This window comes from Sminthopsis crassicaudata, chromosome 3 (genome assembly GCF_048593235.1).
Source record: "Sminthopsis crassicaudata isolate SCR6 chromosome 3, ASM4859323v1, whole genome shotgun sequence".
NCBI classification, from domain to species: Eukaryota; Metazoa; Chordata; class Mammalia; order Dasyuromorphia; family Dasyuridae; genus Sminthopsis; species Sminthopsis crassicaudata.
In genome coordinates this window covers 168546046-168559752 of record NC_133619.1, presented here as the reverse complement: position 1 = coordinate 168559752, position 13707 = coordinate 168546046, and the positions used below count along the sequence as shown (strand labels likewise).

The window sequence follows — 13707 nt, the reverse complement described above, 5'->3', positions numbered from 1 at the left end:
TCTCTCCTTTCTCAGATATCACATCCTCCTTGGTACTTTGTCTAATCTCTCTATTATGGCAAAATATATATATATATATATATATATATATATATATATATATATATATATGTAGTTGGACTTGAATGCAGAAATCTAGATTTAAGCCTCAACTTTTTGACCCAAGCAAGTCACTTAATTTACATAGTTTTTTTGTGTTAAAAAAATTGTGGACTTTAAAAAACAACCTATCTCACAATGTTGTTGTCAAGAAAACACTTCATAAATCTAAAATGTCATGTAAAGTCTGGCTGATACTAACTACTTCAGGGCAAGAAAAAGTGTCATTCATTTTTGTGTCCTCAGGGATTTGACACAAGGCCTTACATATATAGTATGTGCTTAATACAAGTGCAGCTGAATTGAGAGACTGAATATTTCCTTTTCATCTTTGAATCAGAACTTTAAGGATCATGTCATCATTTTATACTTTGCTAATGGTTCATTCTTTGTCATCTAGGGGAAACCTGGAAAGGATGGTGAAAAAGGAGAAAAGGGGAGTCCAGTAAGTATTTTCACAAAGATTTTCTTTGTCTTAGTATATGACCTTATATTCACCTTTACAACATACCAATGCAATTTTTTCAATTATTTATTTTTAGGGTCTAAAAGGTGATGCAGGATTCCCAGGAATCCCAGGCCAAGAGGGTGCTAAGGTAAGCACAGAATAATATTTGGGTTTTAAAAATTACTTCCATTGTGTAAACTACTTTATATCTGTGCATTAAAAAAATTAAAAAAGAGAGGGGCCCTTAATTTCCTTTAAGCAGGAGAGCCAATGACCTACTGAAGAAAAAAAATCAATCAAGAAACATACTAGTAAATGGCATTTTGCCTTTATTTTACTGTGTATAATTTGTTGTTTTTATACATATTGAATATTTTATTCTTTTTATTAAAACTTAGGGAGCAGAGAAAACACACAAAAAGTAGTAATACCTTATATTAGTATAGTGATTTTCATTTATAAGGAACATTTAGTATATTAAATTGTGGTCTTCCTGAAGGAAGAAAGGGGTTATTATTACTCCATTTTTAAAAATGCAAAAGTAGATTTGGAAGGGTTAAGTGACATTTATTCTCCAAGGTAACTGAGAGAACCCATCATACTTCTTTAAATTGCTCATTATAAAAGATATTCATCAAGTCTTTAAGGGGAAGGTTTGAGAGTATATGAAGAGCTGGCCGTTGGCTCAGAGTCCCCTCTGTTTAGCTCCATCCTATGACATATAATGACCATCTGATGTGGGACAATTAATAGCTTTTTAGTGACCAAGTTAATTTGATAGCCTGTAAACTGCATAGTTTTGGTAGAGCAAATTTCCTTATTAGCGGGGTCCTGACCTGTGACTTTATGGATACCAGGAATTTGAAGCCAGATTTGAATTCAGGTAAATTACTTCAGATATGTAATAGCTGTGTGACCCTGGGCAAGTTACTTATTCCTGTTTGCCTCAGTTTCTACATCTGTAAAATGAACTGGAGAAGGAAATGTCAATCCATAATTAAATATCATTTGTGATTCTTAAGGGAACTTAATAATCAAAAATAGTAATAGTAATAAGAAAAATTTGTGAAGTGAATAGCTATCTTCTAATTTTGAGATTTAAATAGTCAGCATTTATTAATGTTATTTGAAATTATGAAATAAAAAATAATTTGAGGGGAGTGTATACCAGCTCTATTTTGTAAAAATAAAAAAACATTAAATATTATTATTCATTATAGTCTAATTTTTGCAATAATAAAATAACTATGAAATTCATTTATTTTGTAGGGAGACAGAGGATTACCAGGCCCTCCAGGATTACCAGGCCCCGTAAGTAAAATAAATGTTATGTGTGTATTTCTTTTATATTCCTTCTATATAAGGACCTAAGTAGATGATCCTTATACCAATTACCATTCTTCTGCAGTCATTTTGTTATTGAACCTTTTCCCCATTGGCTATACTCAGTTAACAGACACACAGTCTCTGAAGTCAGCTAAGGCTATATTTAAGACAGGCTTCTGTCCAAATTTATATGTACCATGGTTGAAGAATCCAGGGTTATCTCCATAGTCTTCTTAAGAGATGAGAGTAAGGCCTTTATTAAGGTGAATATCTATGAAACTGTTAAGCAAAAACTGCAAGAAGGATAGGGCTCAGATGTTCTATTGGAATTTTTCTAAGACATGTTACCATGGTGGTTTATATTTTTGCACTCTGCCCTTGAGGCTGTCTATAGATAGATACAGAGTGATCAATTAATACCATTTTTGAACAATGTGGAAACTGTCTTAGAGTCATTCTTTTCTTTTTTAATAGTCCTGATTTTGCATGTCATTTTTAAAAGAAAATGCATGCTAAGATGATACTTTTTGGTATAAGGATTTTGGGCCTATTTTTATTTGATTTTTTAAAAAATTGTTATTTTATATTTAACATGTATTGGACTACCTGCCAGCTATGGGAGAGGGTGGAAGGAAGGAGGGGAAAATGTGAAACAAAAGGTTTTGCAAGGATCAGTGTTGGAAAAATTACCCATACATATGCTTTGTAAATAAAAAGCATTAATAAAAAAATAAAAAATAAAAATCATTATTTTCTTTTCTCTTCCAGAGAGCCTAAGATCTCTAAAACAAACAAACACGCCCCCCACAAAAACACATCTGATTTGCTATAATATAAAAAGTAGCAATGATGTATGTATGTATGTTGACTGAAATTAATCTGAAAACACTTGGTTTCATAGCTTCTCAGTAATTTAGTATTTGGGAGAATAGTTTATTAGGTAGAAATAAAAGTTTTAATCTATTTTTCAGTTTGTCTATCTGCTGTCATCTCTTAAGGATGGCTTTAAGGAGAAGCCTTATTTTAGTGTGGTACCTCTTTATCACCCATTGGTTTGCTAAGAATGTAATCTATATGCCATGGTTAAAATATGTGTGTTCTTAAACCCTTGGGCTTTTTTTTTTTTCCTTCTTAATGAGAGAAAACAAACCAAAATAACATTATCAACATTGATATTGACTATTTTGCCTCTGCCTAATTACTTGACTGATTTCTGTGTTAAGAAAACCTGAGAAATTTGAGGTTCTCTACATTCATAGTTACTTTCACAATTTAATGCCCTTAAAGAGAACTCATTATTTTACTTGCTGTAAGCAGGTGTTGAGCTTGTTAGTTTTCAGGCACAACAATTTTCTTTACACTTGTAGCCATATTCTTGATGCCATTTTGTAGATTTTAGCATTCATGGATACTTTTCCTTACTTTGATATAGGTGATAAGCACGCAACCAGGGGGTGAAAAAGGAGAGAAGGGATATCCAGGTGCTCCAGGATTAAAAGGCGAACCGGGTCAAAAAGGTTAATTTTTTTTTTAACTCTTTCTGGTCAAATTAGTTCTATTGAAAACATTTGTGTAATTGGCAGAATTATATAGCATAACTGAGATTTTATCTTTATACCATAAACCATGTCACATGTAATGTGTTTATATTACAAATCTATATTATAATTGCAAATTTACTCATGTGGAAAGGGGTTTTGGGGATAGTACATAATGTGTGGTTTTTTTAGAGACTTAAATAATTGAATGGTCATTAAATTTATTCTTGAAATCGAATTGACATATAGGAAACAATACTGACAGAAATATAAAAGAGTGTTGATCATCACTTTTGATCTTGCCTTTCTGTTCTTTGGAGGTACATAAGGCTCATGTAGAATTATTTCTTTTTCTTTACCTTTTTGGGTATATTTTTTCATATCCCCATTGGTATGAGTATTTATGGGTATGGCAGACTTGAACCAATCAAAATGATAAATTTGACTAACTAAATTCTAATATCTCCTTTTTTGTCTCTTTCCTTAGGTTACCCAGGTATTCCAGGCCAACCAGGTCCTCCAGGTAAAAAATTCAATTTATAACAGGATTTTTTTTCCTATTTAACCTAGATTTTCTGTTTTCTTCAGTATGTAATGAATGTTACAGATCTGCATGGAAATTGATTTGCATATAGTAGAGGCTTAAATCTTTGTTGAAAAAAAATGAGTTAATGAAGATAAAATTAAATTATTCAAAATATATCTTCTGAGTAATTTGGAAGTGAGAATGAACATGCACACATATGCTATATATAGGCATACTGAAACACACAATCTATTTGAACATCATATATGTATATATGTACATATATATGTTTAAATACATATATACATATATACACATACACAGTAGAATTACTGCAACAATATCTTTTAATTCTGTTATATTTTTAATATGGTTTCTCTTTACTTTCAGCTATCTTTTTTAGAATACTAATCCTCTTCCAGAACCTCTAATGACCTTGCATAGTCTTTTCTATCAAATCCTGACTTCTCTGGCTTTCAGGGACTCCTTAAGAAACCCCTACAATATTTGTGTGACTTTAGTTCTTATCACCTAATACAAAATCGCCATAGCAGTCAGATTACTCTATATTCCTTGCTTTCCTATCCATTATGTGGATTATTGTATTGCTACCAAATCTCTTATATAAATTCTCCTCCCTCCTTCCCATTTTTCAAAATCTAATTCAACTCCAGCCTTCCCAGTGAAACCTTCCTTGAATACTCTGGTAAAGATATTTGTTCTATAAAGTGCTATTAGAATTTTAAATTTTACCCTGTAGCTAACTTAGTTATAGTCTTCATAAGATAGTAGCATTTAGAACTACTGTCCTGAGCCCACAGACTCAGGATGTACAATATATCTTTGAATTACTGAGTCCAGGTAATGTTCAGTAATTTGTTCAACAAAGATCTGTGATTCTGTCAATGTCAGCACTCCTTCCACTGACACAGATTACAATTTCTCCATACCTCAGTAGAATTATCCAATACATGCTTTCTCTCTTCCTCTATGATCTGCCCCTCTGTCTCCTTCTATCCCTGCTCTTTCTTGATCTCTTTCTCCTTCCTGCTTCCTCTCTCTGTTTCTGTCTCCTTCCCTACCTTCTTTCTTCTATAAACCTTTCTCTCTGTCTCTTTTCCCCCCTTTCTCCCCCTCCCTCTCTCCCTTCCTTTTTCTCTCTGTTTGTTTCCTCTGTCTCTCTCTTTCCCTTTTTTTCCTCTATGAATCCCTCTCCCTGTCTTTCTCTGTGTGTCTCTCTCTCTCCTTTGCTTCCTTCCTCTGTAAACCCTGTTTTCTGTTTCTCATTTTCTTTTTCTCTTTCTTTTCCTATTCTTTCCCAAACACATGCATGTACAAACATGCATACATATATAAACATACATATATATGTATATATTTCTCTGTGTATCAATGAATGGATGGGCATATTTTTTAATATATATGGACCTATAATTTCAATTATATATTGATCTGGACTTATCATTTCACTAATATAAGTAGGGAACAACCAGTAAGGAAACTATCATTACTACTGCACATAATTACTCAGCAATATGCATACTTAAAATCTTGAAGTGGATAACTATACTCCTATGTGCTGAGACCATACTCCTTGTCTTCTAGCTTTTGATGTCTTTAAGTACACACTTGATACATCTCTTTAGTCTCTACCTATGCTCCTATCTCCAGAAAAACAATCTATTTACTCTACCTCTATTTAGTCTCAATTCCTCCTTTCATCTAATATCAGTTTCTACACATAGGATGTGTTCTCATTCCCTTAGTAGAAATTTCATATTTCTTCTATTGCCTTCTGATTATAATATTTAGAATATTTTTTCAGTTCAACATATTGACAGAAACTGATGACTATGCTTCATAAAAATATCTATATAGTTATTCATACTAGTCTGCATGTAAGTTACGTATTTTATCCATGCAGGTTCATTTAACTGGTTCTTATATTGCATCCAATGTAATGTCAGATGCCTGTGGATATCTAATACATGTTATTGATTGATTATCTCCTAGCCATTTTCTCTTTGACTCAGTAAAGTAAAATTGCTTTGTTTAGCATTTGTGAGATTTTATGTTTGTTTGATTTTGTTTTTCAAGGGAATGGGTTAGAATGTGTCCTTTTATGCTAATTGGTTGTGTTCTGACCTAAGGCTTCCCAGTCCCCGGGCAAACTGGTGCTCCTGGCTTTCCTGGTGAAAGGGGAGAAAAGGGTGATCCAGGTCCTCCAGGACAATCATTACCTGGAACAAGTGGAAGAGATGGGTTCCCAGGACTTCCTGGGCCTCCTGGGCCTCCTGGCTTACCAGGCCATACAAGTAAGTTTCATTTAATTTAGTTTCCCTTGAAATTCAACTTATTTTTTAGTGTTAAGGCTAGACAAAGAAGTGTGAGGCTTACTCAGAACCACAAACATTACCTGTTGGTTATGGAGCTAATTGTTCCAGAATAAGAAGATATGTTCTAATCCTATGGTTGAACTAAAGATTAATACGAATGGCTTTAAAATTCAAATTGTTAGGTAGGCATATATCACCTTTTGGAATGTTTCTATAATACTATTCAACATAGACTGAAAGTGTGTGTGTGCTATACTTTGATCATCATTTAAGGAGATTTAATTATTACAACATCAAGTGTACCAGAACTAGAAATCCTTGACTATTAGATGGCATTAGACCTAAAGGTAGCATACTTCACCCATGAAGCTGTGGAATATTTAGATAACTTGAAAGGAAAATAAACTGAGAAAGTGAAAGATTCAATTTATTCTAAGTCAGCTAGAAGAATAATGACTAAGAATGCTAGAACTCAGACTGATCTTTGACTAGTAAGTGTCTAAAGCAGGATTTGAATGGAGGTGTTCTTGACTTTAGGTCCAGGGTCCACTGGACTAAACTACATTTATTGGCTTCTATCTCTCTCTCTCTTTTTTCACTATTGACGTCATAGGATCATAATAGAGAATAGAAAGGGATCTTAGAAGTCATCCAATCCTCTTATTTTGCACAAAAAACTGAGGGATAAAGTTATTAATGACTTGCCTAAGGTCACAGGTTTTAAATGATATATTGTCCACCAGTTTTCCATGCTAGTTGCATGTATAAGTATGCTTCTGTTATATATGTGACCTTTTCACTTCTCTTATTTGAGTATGAAACTCTAGTTGAACTATCCTCCTATCAATCTACCTTAGCTTTTATAGACAATATAAAATAAGCACAAAAATCATGAAGTATTAAGGGATAATTTATAAATGAGAATGTTTTATATACACAATATGACTCAGGCAAAGTGACAGCTTAAAGCTAATTGCCACTTTGAGGCATATTAATGGTTCATTAACCATGCACAAGTGAAACAGTCTTCTTTCAAATTTTCTACTGAATTTCATGATTGTCTTCATTTCCCATATGGTTGCAATGAGCTCCAGGCCATCTGTGCCTGCAAATAATCTTAATAGATAGAAACTGTTCACCATGGATCATAATATTGATTTTTATATCTGATCAGTAGAGTTTCCCTAATTTTTGATCTAGGTTTTAAGTTATTTTGGCTTGATTTACCCATTCACCCTATATTGCTTTCTCATCAGAAGAGTACAGTGGTGCTATTCAGATAAGGAAGGATGGAAAGGTTCTCTGAAAACTATGTGAATTTTATTTAAATAATTAGTTAGGCTATTATAGGATTGAGATCTATAAAAGACCTTAGAGATAATCTATTTCAGTCTTTTTATATTAATATTTCTTATAGACCAATAGATGGATTTGAGGAAGATAATGTGGTGTGGTATATAGAATAAGGAAGATGATTTCAAATCCTTCTCAGTAATGAAGGAAAATCAATTAACTATAGGCCTTCGCATATCTCTAAAAGCTGTATATGAATACTTGTAGTAGCTAACTTGGAAGGTTGTCATGAGTATCAGATGAGAAGCCATGCACCTACACAAATACACACACACACAAACACACAAACTCATACATATATATATATATATATGTACACACACACACATATATATACACATTATACATATCTAAATACATACATACACACACATTTCTTTGAAAACCTTCCTGATATAATTGTCAATGATTATTATCAGGTTTAAGTAGTAGCTAACAACTAAAACTACATGTGGTATTAAGACCACACTCTTCACAGTGAAGTAATTTGAGATTTTTTTTCAAGCATGATAGTTTATTTTTACTTTAAGAACCTATAGGATTCAGTCAATTATACTGAAAACAAAAATGAGGAAACATATAAATTACAAGAGATGGAAAACACAAATCCAGAATCATTAGCTATGGCTGACTAGGAAGAATATTGAGAAGTAATTGCCTTCTAGGCTTTCTGACTTCCTGTGCTTTAATGAAGAGAAATCACCAAGAACCACCTATTTCTACCTCAGATTTTACTTACATACTAGATGCTGGGTATGCTGGGCAGCCTAACTCTGATTCAAAGAAGAGGATGAGATGCATTCTGTTGGGGTATTAAGTAGAAACAATTGAGGGTTTGCTCAATTACCTCTGCTTTGTGCCACTAAAGAAAACACATTTATTCACTAGCTGTCCCATACTACAACTGTCTCTTGTTCCCCAACAATGCACTCTAATTTCCACTAGACAGCAAAGGAGTCATAAACCAAATTGATTTGAGGACTACTGGCCAAAGAAAAAATATCCAAATAAATGTATGACTTATCATACTTCAGCATTGCCTCCTACCTAGAGCTCTCTGTCCCGTGCTTACAGCATCACAAATAGATTTTTACAAACTAAAGAAAGAGCAAAGATGAAAAGTTCTTAACCTCTTGTGAATCTGTTGGATGTTTGGGGTGCAGAAGTCAGGTACATGCTAAGAAGCAAGAGCAAAATTCTCTGTAATAGTTTGTTCTTTCATTTTTCCTTGATTGAGTTAAAGAATAAATGTTCCATTTTATAAAGAGGGAAAAACACCTATTGTCTAGTTACAGACAGAAAGTAAGTACTTCTTACCTTGAACCCACTTCAAGAAATACACCAGAAGTGGTTTGTATAGCTAGTCATTGCCTGATCTAAAACATAAAAACCCTTAGAATTAAACATCAATTATTGTTAAGCATATTACATTGGTGCTATAAATTATGATTCTTTTAGGCCAATAATGACTTTGTTTTAATTTTGTGTTGAAGGAGTACATTAACGAGTTAAGACATTCCTGTCATGACATTCTAAATAGTACCTGTGTGGTTGTATTTTTCAAGTCAATGGCTGTGGTTTCTTTAAAATTCTAATAAATATATATGTTTTTTTTTTGTTGTTGTTGTTGTGGCACATTGGCTGTAGATACCCTGGTTGCTATTTTCTAGGAAATCTGAATTTTATAAAACCAAAATTCTTCTTGTTTTGTTTGACTTCTAGATGGAATAGTGGAATGCCAACCTGGACCACCTGGAGATCAAGGACCACCTGGAAATGCTGGGCTACCAGGATTGACAGGGGAGATGGGACAGAAAGGTAACTTAAGGTTTAGTGAATTTTTTAGCCCAGTGTTCACACCTGATACTAAATTTGTAGATCATGGGTATGGGGTACATTTTTGAGTAATTGTGGTTACAATTTGAATATTGTCTTCTGCAGCTTCTTTTGAGAGTGTCTCATTTTGAGCTTTTGAGATGAGAATGCCCTTAAGAAAGGGAGATTTTGTAGGTTTTCATCCCTCAGGATTAGTGTCTTTCTTCTTTGTTTTCCTTCTATTTCCATGTAATTTTAAATGAGTAGCCTCCATGTTGCTGAACACAGAAGAACAAACTGTGGGACAAAATTGAGACTTTATCTTATTTTTTACCTAAAATTTCAAGGGCAAAAGTTCTGAAGAATGCCAGTATTTCACTAAATTTATGAGAATAAAAAGTGCCTAAAATCTTTTTTTTCCCTGAGGCTAGGGTTAAGTGACTTGCCCAGGGTCACATAGCTAGGAAGTGTTAAGTGTCTGAGACCAAATTTAAACTCTGGTCCTCCTGAATTCAAGCCTGGTGCTCTATCCATTGTGCCACCTAGCTGCCCCAAGTACCTAAAATCTTGAAGCTCAGCTCTGTTGTTAACCTCATAATGTCTGAATTCATTGGTACTGACCCTAACTGTTGGTATTTTGTGAACTGATTTTTCTTTTCCCTTTAAACAAGTCAGTTATGAAAGGGCATCTTTTGGCCTTTTTGGAATATACACACATATGGAGATATAGATATACACACATGGAGAATTGTTAACAGTTCTGTCTTTGAATATACATTTTACCATATTTGTTTACCTTTCTCCATATACATTATACGGATACTAATCAACTGGTTAGTTGAATAGGTAGTTGCCCCATTATTTTGATCCCATACTATGTCATTTCAATATTCTGATTTTCCTCAGGTGCTATTAACTAAAACCTCAGTTTTTACTTCATGTTTTAAAAGAAATGCTTATAGTACATGAAGACTGTGATCATAGAGAGCAGCTACCTTGATTACATGAATTGAGAGAAGGGAACTAAGGAGATAATAAGAAGAGTGGGATGAAAAGAATGTCCAGTAGATGAAAAAGAATAGCAATAAGTACTATTTTCTCCCGCTTTCTTGATAACAGTTGTTTTTGTATGTTTTTTTTCCTTTCCGCTGTTCTAATAATTTGTTTAGAAACAAGGTAATTGAAGATTTTAGCCTTAAAACCTAAAAGTGTAAGCATAAGTGCACCTAAGTTGTCAAAAGATTTGTTTTCTTGATTGAATAATGTTTTTTTTTTTTTTTTAACAAAGGATAAAATGTATTTTATCATTTCTTTGATGTGGTATATTTTGTTTTCTCCACTACCCCTTAATTTCTAATTAACCCACTGTTTCTTTTTCCTTTTGATTATCATCTGTTAATCAACAATATTTATTGGATCATTCTGCCAAAACAAAATAAGTCAAAGAAAAAATTAATTAAATAAAAAATTGTAAGGAATAAAGTAGCTTTTCCCCCTCCCCCAAAGACCAAGAAAAACAAACAACTTAGGTCACATGAAGGTATACTGCTTGTTTTTGTTTTTTGGGGGTGTTCCTCATTTTTCTTGTTTTTGTTTAGAATTATTAGAGATAAAAATAGCTTGTATGTGAAACATGGTTTTCAGAGTATAATGGAAATATGGATAAAAAGTAATCTTAGTTGTCAGAGAGGAAAACTATACTTATTCAGAGAGATGTGCCAATTCCATACTTATTAGAAAACTGCTATCCCCAAAAGAGGTGATCATTTGGAAAAGTTAATTTTAAATATGTTTGTTAATAACAGTGACCCACTTATCTTTATTCTCTCAATTTAGTCTAGCAAAGATTTTTTTTTACATATAATTCACTCACATTGTACTTAAATTTTACTTTGAAGGTGAGAAAGGTCAAGGCTGCCTAACCTGCGACATAGATGGAGTTCCTGGACTTCCAGGTCCACAAGGACCACCAGGGGAAATAGGTAAGATAATTGACTTTAATTTATTTGGACATATATTGGGTACAAGGAATAACATCTCTAGGAGCATTGCTCTTGGTCAAAGAGATTAATAATTGCCATTGTAGTTTCTCAAACTTCTGAATTATTATATTTTAATCTAATGAAGAACAGAAATCTTTGATATAATCTTCCCCCTTACACAATAGAAATTAATATTATATGCTGTAACTTCATCACAGAAAGAATTTCTTATTATCCAAATAGCTATAAGACAAGTGGTTCCTATACTGAGATATTCTCTTTACACAGTAAAAGTTGATGAATTCAATACTTTTACCAAAAAAAAAAAATGAATAGAATTCTCCTCAGGAAGATACCTATTCAGAAAAAGTTACTTATTTTATAAAAACTTACACAAAAGGACATTTTAAGGCTTTAGAATGCTTTTTTTTCTTCCTTTTCACTCTAACTTTTATCATAGTTGTAATTTTCAATAGGGATTTTTAAAATAAAATTTGTTTCAAGAACATCTACTTTGCATAAAAATTTTCCTGCTTTTTAAACAATAAATTAGGGATTTTAAAGTAGGAAAAATGTGATACTGCATTTGAGTCATTTCATTATTCACTTTACACTATGTTTTTGTTTAGGTTTTCCAGGACAGCCAGGTGCCAAGGGAGACAGAGGTTTACCTGGACATAATGGTCTTGAAGGGATGCCTGTAAGTGTATCATTTTGAACTGTAATCTGTTCCAGAAGGTGTCAAATGAGCTTATGATGATCCAATGAAATAATATTTATGAAATGCTTGGTATAGTACCTGACATTTAGTAGGTACTTAATATTTCTTAATATGCTTATTCCCTTCTTAAGAAAATTTGCATATTTGCATTTCCATTGTTATTTGCTTCACATTGGATTAAAGAAATACAGTATTTCTGAGTGATCCACTCATATCACTTTTTATCTTATACAAGATTAAGTAACTCAATTTTAGTCAAAATTGTGAAAGAAATTAACTTTGTTGAAACCAGATCAGATCAATTTGCTTTTTACATTTTTCACAAACCTGGTTTTGGTGATGCTATGTGTTTATGTATTTGAAGTCTGCTGCTCCATCTTCTGGTGGAATCCTTGTAGCTTCAATTTTAATAATTTTTTCAAAGCCAAAAAAGTGTAGCCTGGTGCCCTCCAGTGGCTTTCTCAAGCAATTACAATGGATATTCATTTTGGTTTTTTTAAATTGCATTTACCTTCTCAATCAGTACCATAATTGGGGAAAACCTAAAAGCTTATTAGTGAATAGGTTTGATATATTTGGTTCTCTGGAATATGGGACATTTAAATTCACTTCTTGCTTACTATTCAAGTGTCACTTTGTAGTAACCACCTTTTCATGAAACCTAGTTAAACACAATATCAATGCAATCTCTAGCTTCTTACAAGAAGGAATAATTAAGAAAACAGGAAAAAATTAAGTATTGAAGATGATTTTATTATTAAAATCAGTACTGTTTTCTAATGCAATAATTTTGTTTCCCCAATAACTTCTATTAAGTTTAAGCATTATTCAGTATATATAATTCTTTATTGTGCTGTCTTTAATCTGGAAAAAAAAAATTATTTCATTAGTCTCTTCTGATAGAGCAGATTTACTCAAAGGGATGTTTTTTATATATTCCTGGAACCTTGTATGTGTATGAGGGCAAGAGCATGGGGTAGCTCAAGTGAAAGTGAAACAGCTAGAGGCAAATAATCATTGGTTTGCTTTTGAAGTTAAATCTTTGCCTCTTGGCTTTCTAGAACCATCCTGGAACCTGGGGAGCTAAACTGCGGATTGCAGTTGTTTAAAGTGTTTCTAAATAAATTAAGGGTTCAGCTGAACTGAAGAAGTTCAATCTATGGTGAATATCAAAGACAAAAAAAACTTTGAGGCAATGTGAGAAGGATGCTTTTACTCTCAATTCATCTCCTTTTATCTGTTTTTCTTCTGAGGCTGCAGTTTCCTGCTTAAAGTTTGGCTTGAAATCAATCCTGATGCTCTTGGAAACCTGATTTCAGAAAACAGAAAAGTAGAAAAGGAGAGAGGAAGATACACACACACACAGAGACAGAGAGACACATTCAGAGAGACACACAAAGAGCAAAGAAAGAGAGATAGAGAATTGATTAAAGAACAGAATAAACAAAAAAATAAAGGAGGAAAGAGTAAAGGAGGGAAAAAGAAATCTATCTAAAAGTTGGACAAAGAGCATTAAATAAAATATCAGTGAATATATTTTAAGACAATTTCTGTTGCTTCCTC

General features: G+C 32.9%; 1 protein-coding gene across 3 annotated transcripts in view; it reads left to right on the top strand.

Moving 5' to 3' along the window:
• COL4A1 (collagen type IV alpha 1 chain) overlaps window positions 1–13707 on the top strand; it is a 185699-nt gene that overhangs the window by 109994 nt on the left and 61998 nt on the right. For all 3 annotated transcript variants that reach the window (XM_074299530.1, XM_074299532.1, XM_074299531.1), the window contains 9 exons: window positions 500–544; window positions 642–695; window positions 1817–1858; window positions 3306–3390; window positions 3899–3934; window positions 6088–6252; window positions 9349–9444; window positions 11340–11423; window positions 12053–12123. In XM_074299530.1, coding sequence (XP_074155631.1) covers window positions 500–544; window positions 642–695; window positions 1817–1858; window positions 3306–3390; window positions 3899–3934; window positions 6088–6252; window positions 9349–9444; window positions 11340–11423; window positions 12053–12123 — 678 coding nt within the window. The remainder of the gene's footprint in view (window positions 1–499; window positions 545–641; window positions 696–1816; window positions 1859–3305; window positions 3391–3898; window positions 3935–6087; window positions 6253–9348; window positions 9445–11339; window positions 11424–12052; window positions 12124–13707) is intronic.